The sequence below is a fragment of the Tinamus guttatus genome, unplaced genomic scaffold (assembly GCF_059628265.1).
Source record: "Tinamus guttatus ecotype Peru unplaced genomic scaffold, ASM5962826v1 Tinamus_guttatus_pri_ptg000472l, whole genome shotgun sequence".
NCBI classification, from domain to species: Eukaryota; Metazoa; Chordata; class Aves; order Tinamiformes; family Tinamidae; genus Tinamus; species Tinamus guttatus.
The window spans coordinates 3732193-3755083 of record NW_028289006.1 but is presented as its reverse complement, the minus strand read 5'-3'; the positions used below and the strand labels follow the sequence as shown (position 1 = coordinate 3755083).

The following is a 22891-nucleotide window of genomic DNA, read 5'->3' as shown; positions in this document are numbered from 1 at the left end:
TGACTGATGGGGCTGCTATCAGTATTCAAAGCCAAAGGAATCTGATTGCATAAACAAATCATTTGCAAAGGCAAAATCCAGTGGAACAAACTGACTCTGCAATTGCATTTTCTCAGTATTTCATCCTCACAAAGAAAGCAAAAACATACATTATTAAAACCCTTTTGAAACCTATGTGGTAGCTATACTATATGGGGGAAAATACTATTTGTATAATATTTCCTGACTTTTTTTTTGCACATGAACTTACTGATCCTGTTTCAAGGGCAAACAGAGATATTGAGACAGCTATCCTTTGCATTTATATTGAGACAGTTCACACAATTTAATGTAGTCTCATTTGTGGAATCATCCTGCTAATGTAAGCACAACTGAAGAAATCCACATACATGGCTTAGCTCATATAATGCATCATGATAAAAGCTATTGAATTCCAGATCCATCTTTTGAATATGTTATTTTAATATCATGCTTGAAATATATAAGCAGCTATTTTATTGTCAAGAAACTGCTTAGCATTTGTTCTCTTACTTGTACTAATTAAGATAATTTTGGAAACAGATGAGCTGCAGAATTTGAATGGATATTGAAAGTTTCCTACATATTTTTCCAGACTAATACACTTTCCATTTCAAAACTTTATTTAATTAATATCTAAATCAGCTCAAATGTAGTAAGAAAGACTATCTTAATGCACTCTAGAGACTTACCTAAGAAGTGAGAAGACCCTAAGTTCGGTCTGTCTGCTCAATAACTTGGAAGACATCCATTAAAACTTTACAGGATAGAAATACGTATTCCTCAGTACAATGGCCACATTTATTTTGCACGATGTCAGAGAGATTCTCAAGCATTCTGCGCTAGCTAGAACCTTTGAAATACAAAGCTTGTGATTTTGCACCCATACATCAGTATGGTTATATGGTTATGTCTAATGGCATCAGCATTTCACATATGGTATCATATCAACTTTCTGGAGAACTCTATTTTCAATTATATTCTTTCCCATATAAACCAGTGTGTGTTCACATGTATACATACACATATGTAGACATGTGTGGACACATATTAATATTTTTTAATATTTATTTTTAGTTATTTTCAATAATAAAATCCTTCAAAACCAGAGATCCCACAGTCTAACTGCTAATGCAGGCCTACCATCTCAAAGGGTTTTCTCAGAATCAAAATTGCTGGAGCCAGTGAGAAAGTTACTACAGAAAGAGCTATGGGCATCTCTATCAGGCAGAACTGAATGGTCTAGGAGCCTCCTCAGTTCCTTTCAGTGACTTGAAATCCTGCTTGAGATTCTGTGGTAGAGAAGAAATTGTAGATCTGCAATAGCAAGATCTGAGAATATGTTACTGAGGTGTAATCTGTCAGTCTCCTTCAAAAACTGCCTCTGCAGATTGGCACACTTGGCAAAATAAAAAACAAGAGAACAACAACTATGGACTAATTTGTCAAAGAGAGTCTGAAGGACAGCCCTCCTAAGAAAAAAAGCATCTGCTCAAGCTAAGGAAAATTAAGCTGTCGACTGAGGTCTGTATAAAACCCATGAATTTGGTGTGCACTTTCTATGCAAGTATCTGCTTTGCTGGAGTACATGGGGAAGGCTGCTAAGTGAGACACTGACCTGGTCAAGGAACCTGAATGCAGAACACAGCCTACTTTCAAGTTCTTGAAACAGAGACAGTGAATGAGAGAGAGAAGTGTGTAAAATGAAGCACAGCATAGCAAAGATTAATACAGAATGAACCAAAGAATAAACTTAATGATATACTTGCAATGGCGTGTAACCTCTTCCTTAAAACCTTCATGTGATCTGAGGGCTAGAAGGTGACAACATTTATGTCACTTTTTGAAAAGTGTTTCATAGGAGATTCCTAGGTCTTGTATGGCTGTTTCAGAGAAAATAGAGGAAATTTAATGAAGCATACTAATAACGGACACAAGGGTATACAGACCTGTGAAGTGTCAATGTGACTGCTGTAAAGGTATCTCATATATCAAAATCCTGTTGGAGTTCTTTGAAACAGTCAGAAAGAATATAGATAACATTAATCCAGTGGATGTCTTTTTTTTTTTTAAATTTGATTTCCAAAGTCTTTTGGCAAAGTAAGTCACTCATTAAAGGCTTAAAAAAAAGAAAGGAAGTATTCATGGCATGAAGCCATAACCAAAGATTCTTGCACAGATATACAGCTGGATAAAAAACAGGAAAATATAAGGGAAAATGACCAGTTTTTACAGAAGATGACTAGTGAAAATAACAGATTCTTACAGGAGTCTCGTGAATTTCTGGAGAGATCTCTACATAGGCCTTTGTGACTCAAATATTTATAAATTTCATAGAAAAGAAGACGAGCAGTAAGATCACAAAATTTAACCATGTTAATAAGTCATTTAGGGTATGAAGGACAAGGACCAGTTGTTAAGAACTGGTTCAATGCAGGAAGTTGCTGAGGTGAAAATGATTAATGACTAGAAGGATGCTATACAAATATGTCATCATATCCTTGTCCTTTCACATAGCCTTCCCTGGACGTTTGTTTAAGGGTGTTGTCACGGACAGCACGGTGCCTCTGTTCTACTTCGATATGGTCATTTTAATGCCCTTTTTCCTCTGCAGTACAAAACCTAGCAGGCTCCAGCAGGAGCACATAGCAGGTAGGAGACTTAAACAAAAATAAAATCACTTTTTCATCCTGAATTTAATTAATTTAAACAATATTGTGCAAGTTGCAAGGCATTTAGTTATAAAGTAATGGAAGGTAGACCACTGTTAGTTACTGCACCTCTCAGGTACCTTTGATCTGACCCTGAACACCAATCACTATATTCTAATATAACTATGAATGCAATCACAAATTCTCACAAAATCAGGATGAGGAACAATTCCCCAAAAGCTCAAAGTCTGAGCAATAGCTGAATTTAAGAAACCATTTGGTAAATGTTAATTTCTAAGAAGATTAAAAACTGAGTTATCCATGTGAAAGATGGATGTATGAAAAGAGAAGAGTCTCAAAATGCAGAATAAACTAATTGAGAAGAAATGTAAACCAGGCCACTTACACGTAACCCTCCTCCAAGAGTACAGCTATCTGTGACTCAAGGCCTACTTTAAATTCAGCACAACTCATAACTATGGCTCAGACCTCTGAGAAAGTTGTGAGGGTGTGAAAAGGAGCTGTGAGAGAGCACACAGGCTGCAAGCAGGCAGAGTGAGACTGGTGAGACGGGAAACCGGCACCTCGAGTATTCAAGAAGAAGAATGCACACATAAAAAGACATAAAATTCTCAGAAAAACAAAACAAAACAAAACAAAACAGAACACAGCAACATCGTAGAGCAGTCTTTTCCAGGGAGCTAATGGAGACCAACCCTTCCCTATCTGACTGGAAACTACTACTTGCCCAACAGACTGAGTGATTCCCTGGAGAGAAGAAGCAGTAATTACCTGCTCTATACTGTGTGTATTAATAAATACTTGCTTTATACTTTTAGATTGTTTATATCTTGCTTGAAGAGTTTCTTTGCTAAAAGATCCTTGAACAAAGTGACTCTCAGAGGGGGAGGGTTACATAAGTAATACAGAATGAGAGACAAGAATAATATGATTAGTCATGTAGAAAAACGCTTGTACTTTAATTTTTTTTTCTTCAGCGGATCAAACAGATTTCAGGAAAATTCCACATATCTACTGCATTGAGTAAATGATATCTGAATCTTGGTACAGAATTTAGTGTCTCTTATGCACCTAGAAATCTGGGAGAGACAATCAGAAGTGCTGGAAAAGCACTGGGAAAAGGCATTCTCAGGATTTATAATCTGAGTATAGAACAATTAGAAAAATGCTTTCTAAGAACTACATACATGATAAATTAATAAAGGAAAAGGATTTGGGAGAGCTCTCCAGCTAATCAGCAAACAAATTAGTGAAATGAAATTTCAATTCCAAAGTTTGTTTTTGAAAAAGGACTGAGAAAGGAGGTGGCAGCTTGCAACAAATAACATTTTTAATGCCCTTTCTTATTCAATGCCTTTAATTAATCAGTGCTTGATTGCTGTTGAAGAAACATCTTATATACATGTATATGGAAGAAGGAAGAAGGAAGGAAGGAAGGAAGGAAGGAAGGAAGGAAGGAAGGAAGGAAGGAAGGAAGGAAGGAAGGAAGGAAGGAAGGAAGGAAGGAAGGAAGGAAGGAAGGAAGGAAGGAAGGAAGGAAGGAAGGAAGGAAGGAAGGAAGGAAGGAAGGAAGGAAGGAAGGAAGGAAGGAAGGAAGGAAGGAAGGAAGGAAGGAAACATGTAACTTAGAGCAGGTATTAAGCTGCAGCAAGAAGGTACATATTAAATTTATTGCTTTATATCAATAAGGCAGAGAAGCTGAGAGAAGACAAGACACAGGTATCTCAAGCCAATTTCCACTCTGTTATGACTGGAATCACCCAGATAGTAACTTCCAGAGATGGTAAAACAGTGCTGGAAATAATGTAGAAGCTGTTCTTTCTAGAAAGATCACAAGATTCAAAACTCTGATCATTCCAGGGGCCTCTGGGAGTAAGGGATAACTCACATAAATGTACAAAAACTAATCTTCCTACCAGCTCTGCATGTTAACAGGGAGACAGAAACTCCTCTAGGATGCAATCCAGATAATTAGCCATAATTTAACCATCTTGACTCATCCTTTGGATGCTCTTCTCTCTTTCCACCCTGTATAGCTTATAAAGGGATTTTAGGGAACCTAGCTTCATTCAGCTGCAGGGAGCCTTTCAGAATATGCTATCTTCTTTCTGCATTCCAAAAACTGAACCATTTGCTTAAAAAACTTAATTTAATAGAATTATGTAATGAAAAAGAAGAAAAGTGTCTTAGCATCACAGAGAAAAGTTCGGAGGCATGTTATTAGAAGTAAAATTCATAATAGCTCATTAGATGCCATTCTGATAAAGGACGACCCCACTGACCTATTGAGTACAGCTTTCAACACTGTCTCCCACAAAATCCTCACAGATAAGCTGATAAAGTGCAGGCCAGACAAGTGGTAAGTGAGGTGGACTGACAACCAGCTCAGAGGGTTGTGATCAGCAGCACCATGTCCAGCTGCAGGTCAGTCACTAGTGATGCACCCCAGGGACTGTTACTGGGGCCAATACTACTTAACATCTTCATTAATGACCTGTATTAATTACCTGGAGTGCACCCTCTGCAAGTTCACAGATGGTATAAAACTGGGAATAGTGGCTGCTGCTCCAGGTGGTTGCACTGCTATTCGGATGGTCCTTGACAGGTTTGAGAGATGGGCAGAGGGGGACCTCATGGATTTCAACAAGGGCAAATGAAGAGTCCTGCACACAGAGACAAATAACTCCATGCACCAGTTATGGTTGGTGAACATCTTGGGATCAGCTCTGAAGAAGGAACTGGGCATCAAGGTTGGAAAACCAAATGAACACGGGCCAGCAATACGCCTTTGTGGCAAAGAAGGCCAGTGCTATCTTGGACTGCATTAAGAACATTGCCAGCAGGTCAATGGAGGTGATCCTTTCCCTCTACTTAGCTTTAGTGAGGCCACACATAGAGTGCTGGGATCTGGAGTCCATTTCTCCCCAGTACGAGAGAGACATGGAACCACTGGAGAGAGTCCATCAGAGGGCCACAAAAATGACTAAGAGACTGGAGCAACTCTCATATGAGGAGAAGCTGACACTACTGAGGCCATTTGGCATGGAGAAGACAAGGCTCAGGAGGAGAAATTACCCGTGTATATCTGACGGGAGGATGTCGAGAGGGCCAGACTCTTCTCAGTGCTGCCCCTTGCTCCTTGAACCCTTGAAACTGAAACATAGGAATCTGAACATAAGAAAACACTTCTTTACCGTCATGGTCATTGGACACGAGAACAGGCTACCCAAAGAGATTGTGCAGTTTTTACCCTTACAAACACTCAAAATCTGACTGGGCATGCTGGGCTATGAGCTCCAGGTGACCCTGCTTGAGCAGAGAGTTTGGAATAGATGATCTCCAGAGGTTCCTACTAACTTCAACTATTCTGCGTTTCTGTTTTTCTATGATTCTATGATATTTGTCCCCTATAGTCTACCCTATTTTTGTTGCCAATATAGGTGTAAGAAAATATCTAAGACCTCATGAAATTGATCCACAGGCATATAAGAAGATGGTCCGAAAAAGAAGATAATACATCTAAAGATAATAATAAAAAAAAATCAGTTCTTGAAAGAAAAAAAAACTTGTAAAGAAGGGCTTGTGAGAGCCAAATCCTTTCTTCTCTCTCCTGCCGTTTACATTATGCTAGTTAACCTAATAAAATGTATTATGTCTACCTTCACACGTGTTGCTACTCTCTAAAAGCCATAGATGATTTCCCAGTATATAATGGAAATGAGCACCAAAACTAAGAATGTCTTTTATGGCACACTCAGTAGCTGAAACTGTTTAAACTTATGGCTAAAATGAAAACACTATCAAATCTGTAGCCCTTGATATATTTTTACTGAGTAATTGAACCAGGTTGAAATGACAGGTTGAAAAAACAGGTTTTGCTCCATTTGCAACTAAAGCATCAGGAATCGCCAAACCAAGGATACTCTTAGTTCCTTTCAGGAACGCAGGTCTGTTTTTTTTCTGTCATTTTTCAAGTGCCTGGATTCTGACCTTCTCAAGACAGAACCCATAATTTCAGAGTTAGCGGCTTTGACCTTTATAGATTACTCTATGAAAACTTTCTGTAATAAGCTCTTGCTTGCCATGGCCTGAACAGGAGCTGGAACCTTTAAAATTGATTTTGAACAGCAGGCATGCTGGTCAGAAATAAGAATCTTGTTCTGCCAGACTGCATATTTTCTCAAGCCTTTTTCTTGTCCATTTCTGAGAGATTCCTATCAACTGTAAAATGCTAATGCTTATCTAAGCTACGGATTTCCTTAGTGAACACTATCTTATTATGATTAGCTGCTACAGACTGGCGAGAAATGATAGGGAAAAAATGAAAGAAATTAAATATATACTGGCTACAGTAAGAGAAGAATTCTGAGCTTCTCTCATTTACAAAAAATGGATTTGAATGTAGAACTGCACTGGTAACAGTGATCGTGAAAAATGTAAATCAGTATTATACTGGTACATGTATCTCTATAGTTATCTGCATCTATCTAAATACTGTTTAACAGATTCTCCTTGAGACTCATGGCAAAAATGAGTTGTTTTGTTTTGTTTTGTTTTCTAGAAAGCACAGGTCTCAAATGAAAACATGATATTAATCTTCAAAATTAGAGGAATACCAGCAAACTGGTTTGGTTTATACTACTTTTCCAGAAGTGTATCCCTGTTAACTTCTGTGTAGGTTCTTCTCTTTGCATCAGTTTAAGTAAGCTTGGAATGAAGCTGCAAACATTTAATGGGGTTTTAATGATCCACTTGGGGGAGCTAAAGGGTAATTTGTTTCTGAGTTGATTATAGCAAAATATTCAGGACGCAAAATTAATTTATGTGAGGCAATGTGATCAGAGCATTCCAGTTTTTCCAAGTCTGTGCTGGTTGGTAATTTGCATAAGCTTCTGGTGCAAAGGGTCCCCATTTCTTATAAAAATTCTAGCCCCTTTGAAAAAAAAGTCACAATTATAAATAGCCGCTGCCAGGATAGTATCAATCATATCCTGACACTTTAATTATGTACCTACAACATATCTTTCTCTCGTGCAACAGGCGAAATATATAAAGCAAAGCTTGATCCTTGCTCTTGCCCGTTTTCATGCTAGTTAATATTAATTGTAATGTGATGATGAGAAATTCCAACAAACAACAGGTCACCTATGAAATGCCTCCTTTATGTAAGCCATGATCTTGGGCTTGTGCCAAATATCTGCTTGTGCCACGTGCACCTGCTACAGAGCTGGAACACGGCTTTGCACCCTCTTCATGTTCTCCATATTTCTAGCCTGGAGCGCACCAGGAACTGGGAACTGTTCCCTTCTATAAAGTTGCATCAGCTGCTCAATCTTATGCTTGATTGGCCCTGGCTACTGGTAGCCCTTTGAAGGCTGTGGCAGCCAAGCGGAGACGCAATATCTTCTGTACCAGAAGGAAGAGTAGACTTTTTTTTTGTCTGTGAGAAGTCAAAAAAAGTATGAATTCGGGCATTCTACCATGTAGGGATTGCCCTAAAGGCCAGACAAGATAACAACCTAGACAATTCGAAAAGTTGCAGCAGATCCAAAGACATGACCATTTATCTCCATTTATCTTTTTTTAAAAAAAAAAAAAATGAAAGGTTTTAGACACTTGCAAGAAAATTCAATCGATAAAGCTGTATTGTCAATATACTCTACGTAATAGCAGAAAATTCATCTTATTCCAAGTTATTATGCAGTGTAGTCCATATTAAAGTTTACAGTTGGTCATATTTGGGTAATGACATTTAACTGACTCATATAAAATAAAATTCCAACCAAAAATGAGTGATAATTAAAATATTTTAGACCTTTAATATAACTTCTTGACTGTTTCTAAATTTTCTTTTTTATTTTATGTTTAATGTAGCCAGATTATATGGAAAAGAATAAATTGTGTCTTTATAGCAAGTACTACTTTTACACAATTTAAAATCTAAGACTTAACATTTTGCAGCTAAGAACTACAAAAATATATTTAAAATGTCATTCAGAAACCTGAAGGCAGGCACAGTCATGATGATTAACTAACAAGCTAAGACAATAGCAAAGCTAATGGAAGCAGAAGTTACAGTGAGCCTAGGCATAGGTATAAAAGCTGTAATCATTAACAGTACTTGCTGTAATCATTAACAGCACCTGATCACAGTATTTCTAATGCAATTTCTATTGTGCTTCCTCTTTGGTATGTAATGACATGTGCTACAATACATTTGAGAGGAACTTTTGCCATAAATTGATCAACTTACATTAATTAATTCAATCTCCCAGATTTTTTTTACGAGGTCCATCGATGTATAGCCATTAATTAGAAAGGATTTGGTATAGTCACCCAGTTCAATGGAATCCAGCCACTCAGCTACAGAGGCAGGGTTGTAGCCATCATGACCAACCTGCTTCATCTGTAAAACAAGAATGAGCAAGAATTACTGGTTATACTCATTATACATCTTTCAGAACAGCAATTAATTTTGTTATTCTCTTTGGGTCAGAGTTATCTCATTCTTTGACCAACATTATTTTAATGATTAGAACATGAAGAAAGATTTTTGTGAGAAAAAGCGCTAATTAAACTTAGTTTCCCATGGATCTTTGTCTCGTGGGTGCTTTCCTGGTAAACCAGAGTACATTAAAACTGTAGCGTGAGCTCACTTATTAGACATTAGAAAATCCATGTGTGAGACAGGGCAAAAGTGGATGTTAACAATATCCTAACTGTGCAAAAATAAGTCAGATTTGCACGTACGGTTTTATAAAAGGGGAAGAACTTAGACTGAAGAATGGATCCTTTGATATCGAACTCCAAATGAATCATATTTCCTTGATTACATTATTCCTAATCTATCTCTTCTATGGGGTTATCTGATGTTCTATAAAGGTTGAAGTTACACTGTACTTTTTCCCCCAGAAGAGAATTAAAATGGTCTCTCTCCTTTAACGTCTCACCTTTCACCTGGAAGTTTAATATTGTTTAGATTGCTCTCCATCTGTAAAGTTGATTGAGACTTGGCAATAGATCCAGATATTATTGGAAACAAATTGACAGAACAATGAAGAGAGAAGCATCACAAACATTCTTATACCAACACAGGCATGCAAAGCATAATAATATAAATCTTGTTTTTGTAGCAAACTAGGAAACTCCACTCCCATTTCGTTTTTCTGAATTCTGCTAAGCTACTAAGAAGTAAAGAGCTGAATTTCTCTTTCACAATTGCCTCTCAGTGACACAAGTAAAAATTTTCAAGCTAGCTATAAAGCTAAAAATGTAGAAAGCCTCTACATGTGCAGCTATTTGTGACAAAATGGTTTTATGACTTTTAAAGTAATATGCAGTAGTGGTAAAAGAAAGCAGACAAAGTTATGTAAGATCCTCAGTGTTCCACAATATTACATACATTACGTTTTTGTATAGAAATGTAACTACTGCTAACTCGATAACATACTCAAGTGGTAAATTTCTAAGAAGATATATAGGTTTAGAAGGTCTTATATTTTGCATAGAATCTGCAGCATGTGAAAGAGTAATACTGTGCAAGGTGCAAGCCAGTTTCCCATTTTTACCTTCTTATATACCTTCCTGCTTTCTGAACAAAAAGGAATTGTGACAGAAACACAGAGCTTAGAGCTTAAGTTTGAAGTGAGTGACAAAGTAATTTAGAGAGAATTCTGATCTTAAAATCTTGTCTGAACCAATTTATTCCTTACAGTTTATTTCAAATGTGTTTTGAATTCAAAACATAAAACGGAAGTCTGCATTTGAAAGACAAAGTAACGTTCATAAAAAGATATAGTACTATCTGCCCAAATGCAAAAAAGCTGACATGTCATCATCAAGATCTTATTTTGGTGCATATCAGAGGGGGCACAGGAACCAGACACATTGCATAATGGACCTGAGAGTTTACTCTTTGGGCTTTTGTTGCAGATGCTGGTCATGAAATATTAATGGAAATATTTAAATGATGCATTGTCTTAAATTGTAAAAGAGTGACTAGAGAATTCACATAATGAAGAAGGGGACTTTGAGCCCCAGGCCACTTCTTTAACAAAGGAGTCATATCAGAAAATGAGAGTTAATGTATAGGAATTGAGTTATGACAGTATTGTAATGAATTCTTGGCATTTAGAATTTAGATTTAGAACAGAAGCCCTGGATGTCAAAATTGTGGCACATTCTTCTTTCATAGTCAGTCAGGCTTATTTCAAATTTCAGATTTACAGTAGTCTGTGTAGCTGGACAGAAAAGCTGAGAACCCTGGTAGCTGTGATTCCAAAGCAGCTTATTTTGAGAGCTGATTTCAAACAAGATGTGCTGAAACACTTGAAAAGAAAGGACTTGATAAACAGAAGAAGAAAAATCTAGTAAGACATGAAGCAGATGCACAGGGCCCACAGGGAACACATGGCTTTTGAAAGTTGTAAGGTATTTTTGTTTCCTTTCTCTAACGAAGCAAAGGGAAATACACTTTTCAAAGTATCCAGATGGGGAACGTTATGCAAATTATTTCTTTTGTTTATTCCCATTTATTCTTTAATTAATCTTGATTTTTAACATGATTTTTCTTTTGGTCTGCTGAGTGAGAAATTTAATGTGGATAGGGCCAAAATATTGATAACCTATCCATCTCTATGAAGAGCAAACAAAACATGGGAAGTCTCTGAATTCTCAAATCCTGCCAGCAGCCTCAGTCTCAGTCTGAAAGGTTGTTAAAACAGAGATCTTTCCTATCACGGTGTCTTGCCAAGGGCTGCAGGCAAACAAATACAGAAGGAAAAATTAAATAAACAAAAGGCTGAGAACAGCTGAAATGTATGTGACAATTCTACTCTTGAAATTGGTGCCAGCAGATAAAAATTTTCACCAAGTCGCTCAAAATCCTAAAGGAAGGGTTGAGTATACAGTAGCCTCTAAGAAGCTTTAGCATGCAATATATTCTTCAGGTCCTGAAAGCACCAATATGCTCTCTAAGCTCTTCCCCCTTGCTGATCCCAAAGATGTAGCTATTGGTATTCAAGGCTGAGTCCTGGAAGGTGCAGCTGTGTAACCTCAGACTTTAGTGAGAAGGAGATGTGTGTTGGGGCTCCCCAGCTCAGCTCAGGACTGAAGCTCAGGTCCTTGCTGGAGGTCTGCTTGATCCAGACCCATTGACTGGGTCAAGGGCCCAGCTCCAGGGCAACCCTGCCTCAGCCCTGTGGACAAGCCTGGCTGTCACCAGGCTGTGACTGACCATAGGCACTGCCACCTACCAGTGCTGCTCTGCTCTCTCATGGTGTCCTCAGGAGCTGCACTGTCCTGGGGCCAGCATGGCCCAGCTGGCCCTGTTACTACCCCAGCTCCCAACCTAGCTTCCCTGGCAGAGCAGCTGGATCAAGCTGCTCCTGAAAGATAATGTCAGAACTAGAATATTTGCTGGAATTTTCAGCAGAAAAGCAGTATTTTGCTTTGTCATGAAGCAGCTTCCCCCTTCTGGTCCTTATTCTTGTCTAAGGTCAAGGTCCTTGGACTATTTGTGCTCTTCTATAGTTTGTTTGCAGTTACTGGAGCAGGAGGTTAGACTCTGCCTGCAGATTATTTAAACCCTGTAGGTTTCTTTGCTGCTGATATTTGTTGGGTGATTTATCTTGGATAAAAATAATCCTGTTTATTGACTGTATTTCCATTCAATCATTTCAGACCAGCTATAATACATGAACCAGTGGTGTCAAAACATCTAACCAAATATGTGCATTTTGTTTGACTCTGTAGTATAAAATCCTGTAAGCATCAAGGCATTACTGTTGCAAATATAACCTTGCAGAATCTAACTGATCATAAACAGGGGAAGTACTGTTCTTCTGCACACACTGCTACTGGTTCATTAGGTTGTTATCTTTAAATAATAGCATCAGTGCTAGCTGTTTCATTACTGATGATTGTGGCATGCTGACTATGGAAAGGCCAGGAGTAAAGCTGATAGCATTCAGAAGTGATAGAGAAAAAGAAGCGACTGTGGAACCTCTTCTGCTCTTCCCGTGACTGCAAGGGCTGTGCTTGCTCGTTTTGCTACACTGCACTGGCCAACCCTCAGGGGAATGTTTATGTCATTAGTCATTTTGATTTTTGGTTCCTGCATAATGCTGGATGTCCTCTTATCAGGTGTGTTCTCTAGGGTTGGGGAGCAGGGAATCTGAGCCACAGGCTGTCCATAGCCCTGCGTGAGGCTGCCTTGGTCTCTCTGCATAGCTTTGAATCTTTGCATGTTGGGCAGCTGCAGAGGACATGGCCACAAGGCACTGTGCCAGCAGAGCTGTACTGGGACTGAAGATATCCAGCTGACAACATTGCAGGGCACAATGTGTCAACTACTATCCTAAACTATCCTACAACTGATAAGCTATCCTAAAGCTGAAAGGGCCCGCCAGCTCCTTAGCTCCTGACTCCTTAGCTCGCTTCAAGTCTTACTCTTCCTCCCTGCCCAAGACACAGGCCTCATTAGCCTTCCCTTCCTCTCACTACTTCCTAGAATCTTCAGCTGGAAACTTTTCTTTGTGAAATGACCTGCACAGCTTCCAGACGACACTAGAAACAGCAGTTACAGCCACACCTTAGCAGTCCAGAAAGGTCACAAGACGCTTAGAGAATTACACAAAACATAGACAGAGAAAACGTCGATCCAGAATGGGTGGAATGAGCACTACTGAGGCTGACTGGGTGCAACAAGTAGACCTCAGAGTGCAGTAAGACATTCCTGCTCCCTCTCAATTCATGTGGGGGTGGGAAAGGAAACAATAACAGAGACACAGAAAATCCATTCCTTCTTAATCTTCTCATTACATTTGCAACTGTAAAAAACCTTCACTGTTAACCACATTAATCCTTGTCTTACTCTAGCTGCCCTTGGATGCTCTTTGTGCTCATGCTCTTCATCACCAGAAGTGTAGCAGCAGGACAAAAGCACCATCCTTGGTGCTCTGATAAAGTCCACAGAACACAGACAGCTGTGCATGCAGAGGCTGGAGAAGCTGGTCATCATTATTCTGGTCTTTATAAAAAGACCTAACTCCATCCCTGTAGGAGCTGTGAAAGGCAGCCTACAGTTTGGAAAGCATTACAAATGTTTTCTTCTACGCTGTCATACAGTCTGCTATTTTGCAAACAGAAAGCAAAAAGTATATTCTATGTCACTGTTAAACTGGCTGTTTGCACCATTTCTGGCCCTGTGGTCTCATATCCAGTGATGCAGAGGATGTGTAGCATTTCCCACGAGACAGGCAATAGCCAGATATTGCTAACACTATTCCTAATCCTCGAGCAGGTGCCAGTATTCCCTCTGGATCCTCTTCTAAACTTATGGACCCTATTTGCCCAAGCTGTTTCTGGCATTCTGCTAATATAGGTATCATGAATCCTTCTAATGAAGCCAGACAGTATGTTCATAAAAATATCTTAGTGAGTACAAGGTGTGGGGCAACTGGGTCCTTGTGGACAGGTTTCAGATGGGATTGCAGATTCCATCATTGGCTCTTACAGAGTTCAGGAGTTCACATAAAGGTGAAGGCTTGGAGCAAAGGAGTACCAGTAAAGATTCCCAGAAAGTAATTGTCCATATCTTCTTTCTCAGACAAAAGGATGTGTAGGGAATCCAAGTCAGATCATGTTGTCTATGTGAAGAGGCATAGAAAGATGATACTGCTCCCCCTCATTGCTTGACTTATGATTAACCTCAGGTGGGCAGCAATAAAGGCAATAAAGACTCAGTCACCCAGAAATAAGAAGGTATAAAAGAAGCAGAAACAGAAATAAGGCTCATTATGCCGGCAATGGTGTCAGGACCAGTGACATGCTACTACTGCCTACATGAGACAGATAAATTCTACAGTCATAGGGGCACAGTTAAGAAAGAAAAGTTTTGTGGAACTGCTTTCATCAGACAACTTTGAAGCATATGCATGGAAGGGACATCTGGTCTTTGGGATCAGACAAAAGCTAATTTGAAATAAACCTCCTGACCTACAGTGTGAATGCATCTAATTGCCTTGTTCTACTCCTCCATTCCCTGTTTTGCTACTTTACCTGCTAACGTAGATTATGCTTTTGTGTTTCATAGTTGAAAAACTTAGTTAGTCTTGTGTTCTGCTGGATTCTGATGCTTGTTTCTGATCATAAAGGTCAAAGGTTTGATGTGCAGTGTAATGAGGAGGTGAGTGACCTTCTTCTAAACTACCGAAGTAAAAGCCTTGAGGCATTTGAAGGAGGAAAAACAGCAAGGTAGAAAGCAATTTCCTTGAATCATGTTTTTCTCATCTTCAATTCCACCAGAACCAAGGATCCATACCCAGAAAAGGTGATGAATATTGTGATATCTTCACATCACCTCCTAGTTAGGTTGCTGTCCCTAGCAATGAAAGTTGTAATGATGTACCTGTTAGCTGTGCTGAATGGTCAAGAATTAAACATCAGAACTGAAAATAGGTAGCTTATTAAGCTCTAGGAGCTTGACAAGCTTGAGCTTGTTAAGCTCAAGCAATAGCTATATAGTGATAGCAAACGTTTTTATCCTCTGCTACTTACACAGCGTAGTTAATTTGCACATATACAGTAGCTCTGTTTTCCTAAAAGCCAGATTTACTGTGCTTGCACAGACAATGGTGTTCCTTAAAAAATAGATCCAGCACTCCTTGGAAACACAGCTTTACTGTTCATGTAACATAGCTCACAAAGAACACGTGCTCATTCCCTGCTCTTGCCCTGCTTCTTGTTTGGTTCTGCAAAGTACCCAGGAAAGAAGCTGGCTGCCTGCAGGCCCTGCTATAAGTTTCTCAGACATGCTCTGTGTCTGAGACCTCTTGATGATGTAAGGAACAAGCTGTGCATTATAAGAATAGCTCTGAAGCCAAGAAAAACCTTCTTTCAGCTAACATCTTCCATCTGTCAAATGAATGTGTTCCTGTTATGGACTAGGAAAAGGATCCATACTTATACTGAACATCCAGCAGGAAAACAATCTTTTTTTCTTATCTAAGTTCTTAGATAAACTAGGATTTTTTTTTTTTTTTTCAAAAACATTTTAGCCTCTTAAGAAACCATGGAGAGTCACCTGCGCATAGCTTTTGGTAATCTGAAAGTGCTCCTTAGGTTCTTAGGCATGGCCAAAACATTACACCCTGACTGGTATTATTTATAGCCAGCTAAGAATATCTCATGAACAACTCTTCCATATTCATTTTTCCTCAAGTCCTTGTGCTCTCAGCTTAAGGGGTTTGGTTTGGATATCATCTTTAGCTCCTTACATGTGTCTAAACTTCCTCATGGCAATACATATAAAATCTCTCTCCAAATATTTACTAATTTCATTCTCTTGATGCAAAAAATCCTAAATGTAATATCAAAATTTGCCTAAGAAATTTGCTCTAAAACTAAGGTCATGAGGTCATTTCAAGAATTAACTTCACAAATGGAATTTCTAGTGCAATGTCCTAACCTTCTCTAATAAGCTATAAACGGCTCTCATTAACATGCATGTGAAACTTCAGTAACTTAAATTGCATTAGTGTGAGATGAGAATTTGGGCTACTAGCTTTAGTCCAACAAAACAAAGAATATTACAAAAATGACCTGGATGAAGGCACAGAGTGCTCCCTCAGCAAGTTTGCTGATGATACCAAACTGGGAGGAGTAGCTGATACCCCAGAGGGCTGCGCTGCCATCCAGAGGGACCTGGACAGACTGGACAACTGGGCGGTGAAAAACCTTATGAAGTTCAACAAGGGCAAGTGCAAGGTCCTGCACCTGGGAAAGAATAACCTCATGGATCGGTACAGTGGTGGCCAGCGATAGGACAAGAGGAAACAGCCACAAACTGAAGCACCAAAAGTTCTGCAGGAACTTAAGGAAAGAATTCTTAACACTGAGGGTGACAGAGCACTGGAACAGATGGCCAAGAGAGGTTGTGGAGTCTCCTTCTCTGGAGATCTTCCAAACCCGCTTGGACGCAGTCCTGTGCCACGTGCTCTAGGTGGCCCTGTGTGTGCAGGGGAGTCGGATCTCTAGAGGTCCCTTCCAATCTTTATGATTCTATGATTCTACAAATCGGAAATCCAATTGAAAGTTACAAAGTAGGTCTGTCTGTCAGAACTATACTGGTTTACCCTCTTATGAAATTATCACTTTAAATACATAATCATTGTGGGAAAATATAATATTTTGCGGAATCTGGATCAAAGTTGTGCTGTTTAAACATTGCTTAAGAAAATATAATGGCTAATTCACCTATATTTGGAAAAATACACCCTTTTTTATTCAAAATTACTACAAACTCTAGAAATCTCCTAAGCATACCACTAGTGTCTGAAATACAGAAATATTACTCTTTAGGAAGCCAGTATTTATGAGTGAGATAAGGCAGTATTTCTTTTCAACCACTATATGCCTGTTGCATTTGCGGTCTGCAGAGGTGAAAATTCATGAGAATAACAAAACAAGTTTGGAAGAACAGTATTTTAAAAACTTAACAATAGATTTGTTGCTTGATTTTTACCATCTCAGCTTATTCAGTAATGCCTGAGTTAAAAAAAGTATGATAAAAAACTTTAATTGTGAAACTATAAATAATAGTAAAAGCAATATTACTAACTACTAAAACACAAGGAATTATCAAGTGTTCAATTAAATCAGTAATAGAAAGGAGGTATATTCTCAAAACAAGCTAATTAAAAGAGTTCTTATCTAATAAGACTCAAATTATGATTTTAAATCTTAAAATATTCAAAAGGTATGCAATACTTTTAGTGTATGATGACAGAGCTGAACTTACCAATAAGCTAAAAGATATACAACAATGTTTCATCGTTCCTTGCAGGGTATGAAAGGTCTCTGAGATTTTCAGCAAGCTGTTGTGAATAACGCAAGGGTGGCTTACATTAAAGCTGCCATAATCCCAATTTGAGGGCACTGTAACTATTCCAACAGCTGTGCCTTCAAAAGAATTGGATTTAGAATAGGAAATTATGTGTTTTTACTATGCAAGCTCTCTTGAGGTGCTGAGTCATTTAAGTAAAGAAATGTGAGCACAGCTTCAGCTTTCAACTGCCTTTGTGTTGGTGTAATATTCTTGCATCAAAGTGACATTAGAAACTTGGTCCTTAAGACTGTTTTTTCTAACTCCACAGGGAAGCCTTTAAAGACTTCTTCACTGTTATTCAGCTCTTGCTTCAAGCCGTTCTGTGTTACTTAATTATCTTTGGTTCAGAAAATGTTGATTCTTCTAGGTAACTGCATAACCAGCTTGCTCTTGGGTGGTTTCAAGAGTATCTCTGGATCTTGATTCTGTCATCCCTTCTCATATTGATTATGTTTTAAAAAGAAGATCTCAGCTGGAGTTCTATGACAGATCCTGGCTTTCAGCATTAGTATACACTCCAAGAGCAGGCCTTACTAACAGGCTTTTCATAAGCACCAATTATTAAATGTAGATATCAATAAAACTGTGATACTTTAAAAAGTGATTCCACACTGTGAGCGATTTTAAAAAAAAAAGGAAAAAAGAAATGATTTCTTGAGGAAGCGAGAAAAACCCCAGAAAAAAATATTTAATCACCTAAAATTAAGATTAAAACATCTCATTTCAATCATAGCAATTGCTGAAAAATTAGTAGATTCATAGGTAAACCTTAAGTATTTATTGTAATTCATCAAATACTATTTTAATATACCCTACTATTTGTACCATTTATCTCACTAGTCCAATAAGATATTTGGAACATTACTGCCCTTAGTCATCTTTGGTATACAAACTTTTTCAGTGTACCAACTCATACTGTGCTATATAAAGACTGACTAGCAGAAGCAGATGCAGAAATAGTTTGCCCTTTTCTCTTTCACAAGTGATCTATAAGAACTTACCTAATAGGCTGTGATGCATTCGGAAGCCTCATTCAAAGAAAAGTCCTTTAACTATTTTCACATTCTCCAGCATCATCAAAAGCTGCAAACATTATTCTACACATGCTTCACCCAAACACTAGAGCACTTACACACTTCTTATCAGGTTTTATTCCTGCCTCAGTTGGCAGGAATTGAGGCATAGAGGAACTGAGGTGTTGAGTTACTATCTGCGTCATATGTGGCAGCCTCTTCACCCTTACAGGTGTCTATGTTTTTCCTTTGTTCTCTTTAGAAAGCTTCCCAAAATTAAGTTATAAGTTTTCGTGCTAGGTCAACTATCTGTCTTGTTGATCTATTCAGATTTCTGTGTTTTGGAATGTTAGTAGGAGCTTACTGGTAAATTCCGTTATGCAAAACACAAGAATCGTTCCTGTATATGACTGATCTTATAACCTGGAGTCATAGTTAGCACCAAAAATTAATCATAAAAGTGACTGCAAAGTATTCCATTCATTTTGCTGAGAAGCAAAATTCATACACACAGCAATAAATCGAATGTGGCACCTGCAGGAAATCCCCAAATCATACACGAAAGGCACGTATTAGATGTTTTATCCAAGACTTTTAAAAATACTTACATAACGCTTGTCCCAAAGGGGAAAGTATTTCCTGGCTTACTTCTATTTAAAGAGAAGCATCTGGGATTTGCTGACAGCCTTCTTTACACATGTACAATGACAGAGTCTATAGTCAGACTGAACAGCCAATAATAACAATAATAAATTATAAGAAAAAATAATTTCAAATTACAGATTTGAATCTCCTTTGGTTTATTTGTCAGCTACATCTGTACAAAGTGGGTCCAATGTAATGATATAACTTTATGTCAAATTTGCATATGTGTAAAAAAACTCCACAAAGACAATAGAGTTTAATCTCCATTCACAAAAAGGGTTTTAAATAATAATAATAAAAAAATAGATGTTAATTCTCTCACTTGGATAGTAACAGAAACTATACCTTTGGGAGAATCTGGATTGCTTGGAGAATTCTCTGTCTGTGTCCAGAGTTAAGTATTCCTATTTCCAATAGATCCTGATCCTCCATTACGTTGCTTCCCTAAAAAAAGAAGGTAAAATAAAAATGAAAAATAACAGATGCTTCAATACCCTGAAACAAGCCCTTCTGTTGTATTTAAAAAAGAACATTTTGCCTAACGCACAGTAGCTGACAAGAATCATAAATTACTGATGATTGCACTGATTTCCACATTGTATGAAATGTGGAAGGCACTTGAACTCATGGACGATTACTTATGTTTCTGGCAGCACTGCCAGTGGGGAAGACATAGTTCTTGCTCAAATCATATATCAGATGTGAAATCTTCAAACCTTCTTTCATTTGACTGAAACCAAGGACATGGCTATAGAAATACTCATAAATTCTTCATTTTTTCTTTCTCTTCCTACTCCATTGGGCTACACATGATATTCATTTTTCTCCAGGCTGGGAGATACATAACACATAATAGGATCAGCTGAGCGGATGAGGATTACATTATTTAGTACCTTATTAGTAAAAAGCTAAAGACGCAAAGAGGTCAAGTGGTATCATCAACCCCATACAACTCCTATATCCCTGCGTTTAATTGTGCTGTCCTAAATTTACTCTATCATTGCTCTTATCTCCCCGCTTGCGGGCCACTCAAAGAATGCCTAATATACACAGAGCAGAAAAAGACCATCTGTGCAGACTATCAGTCCACAAAATATGCCTCCACAATTCAATCCTCTGTTCTTAGGAGCTGGTAGCAGCAGCAGATGACCTACAGCCACACAAATAAGAGGATAATATAAAACATAAGAGATGAAATAGGCTTTATGTGAGCAAATCCACAAAAACTTCATCTCTACCTTTCCATTTAGCTTGCTGCATCTGATGCAGTAGAGCACTTAAGCAGCAGAGAAATCAGAAGGAGATATGCACATAACAGAACATGTTTAAATGGTTTGTTGGGTCCGGGCCTAGGAATGGATATGAATTCTTTCTGAACATAAACATCTCCCAGTCCCACTGGGGCTTTCTTTCAGAAGGCACACTGAAATAAGCAATGCTTCATCCTGTTCAGCTGCTAACTCTTCACTCTTTTCAGATGGACTGATTAGTTTACAGATGTACTCTTGAGGACTCTCAAGCACTACTCTGCAGTGTATCCTGCAAAATCTAAGGGAGGTCTTTTTAAGGCAATCATGGAAACTTTACAAAGCTATTACATTTAAAATTATATTTCACAGTAAGTGCTACAAGTCTGCAAATCATATCCTGAAAGAATTTGTGTGTAGCATTCAGAACAGAGGCAGGCAGAGCCTTGCTCTCTAAAGGGAGAATTTGTGCAGCCTTGTAGTTACAAGAGGATCATGTAGTAGAATAGTGCATGCAACACAGTGTTCAAATAGGGATGAGCTGATGTTAATGGCCCCTTCATCTCCCTGCTAAGCATATACAACATATCATTTCCTCTTTTCTTTCTTGCCCAATTAAATAAACCTACAAGGAACTGTAAATTTCAGGGAGGACCTGGGGAAAAAAAAAATCCTGCATTTTGGGCTGAATTCTCCAGCTGCAAGGAATAGCTACCATAAATGGGTTTAGACAAACCGAGCCAACTGAGATTCTGATCCCAACTAAGGGCTTTATGTTTTCATTCATTTTAACAAATGCACTTATTATTTGTTTGCAGCTATTGCTTTCACTTTGTTTAGCTGATTTTACAGATTTCACCTTTGATCTCTCCATTATGTTTACTAACAGTCATAGTATATTCATCACTGAGCTTCTATGCGTGTCAGCAACCTTGGCATCCACCCTCAAATGTTGTAATTTTAAAGCCCAATTCAACAAACAATTAGGCACAGGAAACATCCCATCTTTTTTTTTTTTTTTTTTCAAAAAGCTGCTGCTTTTGAGGTAGTATCATTTTGCTAATGCTTTACTACCACTTTTTCCATAAATATTGGCTCATAATTTTGCTTCTTTGAAGATAATATTACATTTTTTCAAGTATGTCAAGGCTACAAAACAAAGCATTTAAAACTCGGGAAGGTCTAGAATTCACGTCGCTTTCTTGTCCCCAGTTGGAGAAGGCAAGAATCTAATCTGTCCATGTTCTGGGGTGTCATAGACTTTCCTACATGTCACCATCAATGTCAAATGTAGCAGCCACTCATGCCTTCTACTAAGCAGACTTAGTACTACCTCCTGCTGTGGAACTACACTAGCTCTTCATCTTTCCATTAGAGCAAACCAGGGAATCATAGAATCATAGAATGCTTAAGGTTGGAAGGGACCTCTAGAGATCATCTAGTCCAACCCCCTGCACATGCAGGGTCACCTAGAGAACGTGGCACAGGACTGCGTCCAAGCGGGTTTTGAAGATCTCCAGAGAAGGAGACTCCACAACCTCTCTGGGCAGCCTGTTCCAGTGCTCTGTCACCCTCACGGTTAAAAAAAATTTCCTTAAGTTCCTGTGGAACTTTTGATGCTTCAGTTTGTGGCCGTTACCTCTAGTTCTGTCAGTGGCCACCACTGAAAAGAGACCAGCACCATCCTCTGCACTCCCTTGAGGTACTTATAGACACTGATCAGATCCCTTCTCAGCCTTCTCTTCTCCAGGCTGAACAGGCCCAGCTCACTCAGCCTCTCCTCATAGGGCAGATGTTCCAGGCCCCTGATCATCCTTGTGGCCCTGCGCTGGACTCTCTCCAGCACTTCATCTACTCAACGTAACTTCTTAACCTAGTACAGTAGAGATAGCAGAAGAAATCTTTGTGTACAAGCCTGTGTGGAGGCAGAAACAGTCTTTCTTGCTCCTTTCTCCCCAGTTTCTGCTCCCATCCTCTGCCAATTCCATTCCGATTCTCGTTTTTACCTGATATCCCTTCCTGCTTCTCCTCTACTGCCTCCCACACTGAGAGCGAGGAAAGCCTCATTTCCTTCTTTTCTGCCATGGCAGAGCAGAGCAAACAGGAGAAACTGTCTCCTTGCTTTCAGCTCCTGTGCAGACATTTATTATAAGTTGGGCCAAATTTAACCTCAATTAACTTTACAGAGGTGACATGGTAAATGTACTTAAAATGAATGTAAACATCAGAATTCTATTTTCTCATCATTTCAGTCTTCAAAGTAGCTTATATTAGCAGAAACGTTCATCAGAAAGAAATTATCCTAGGAGACACCTGGAGCATTTCGGTCCAAAGGTTTAACTTTGATATGCTTACATACAACAGAAAAGAGGATCGTATGACAGAGAATATGGGACAAAAATCACTACT

General features: G+C 38.6%; 1 protein-coding gene across 9 annotated transcripts in view; it reads right to left on the bottom strand.

Annotated features, from left to right (window-relative positions):
• Positions 1–22891, bottom strand: part of ANKS1B (ankyrin repeat and sterile alpha motif domain containing 1B) — a 404144-nt gene that overhangs the window by 148562 nt on the left and 232691 nt on the right. For all 9 annotated transcript variants that reach the window (XM_088532910.1, XM_088532909.1, XM_088532904.1 and 6 more), the window contains 2 exons: positions 19581–19679; positions 8944–9096 (listed from right to left, as the gene is read on the bottom strand). In XM_088532910.1, coding sequence (XP_088389036.1) covers positions 8944–9096; positions 19581–19679 — 252 coding nt within the window. The remainder of the gene's footprint in view (positions 1–8943; positions 9097–19580; positions 19680–22891) is intronic.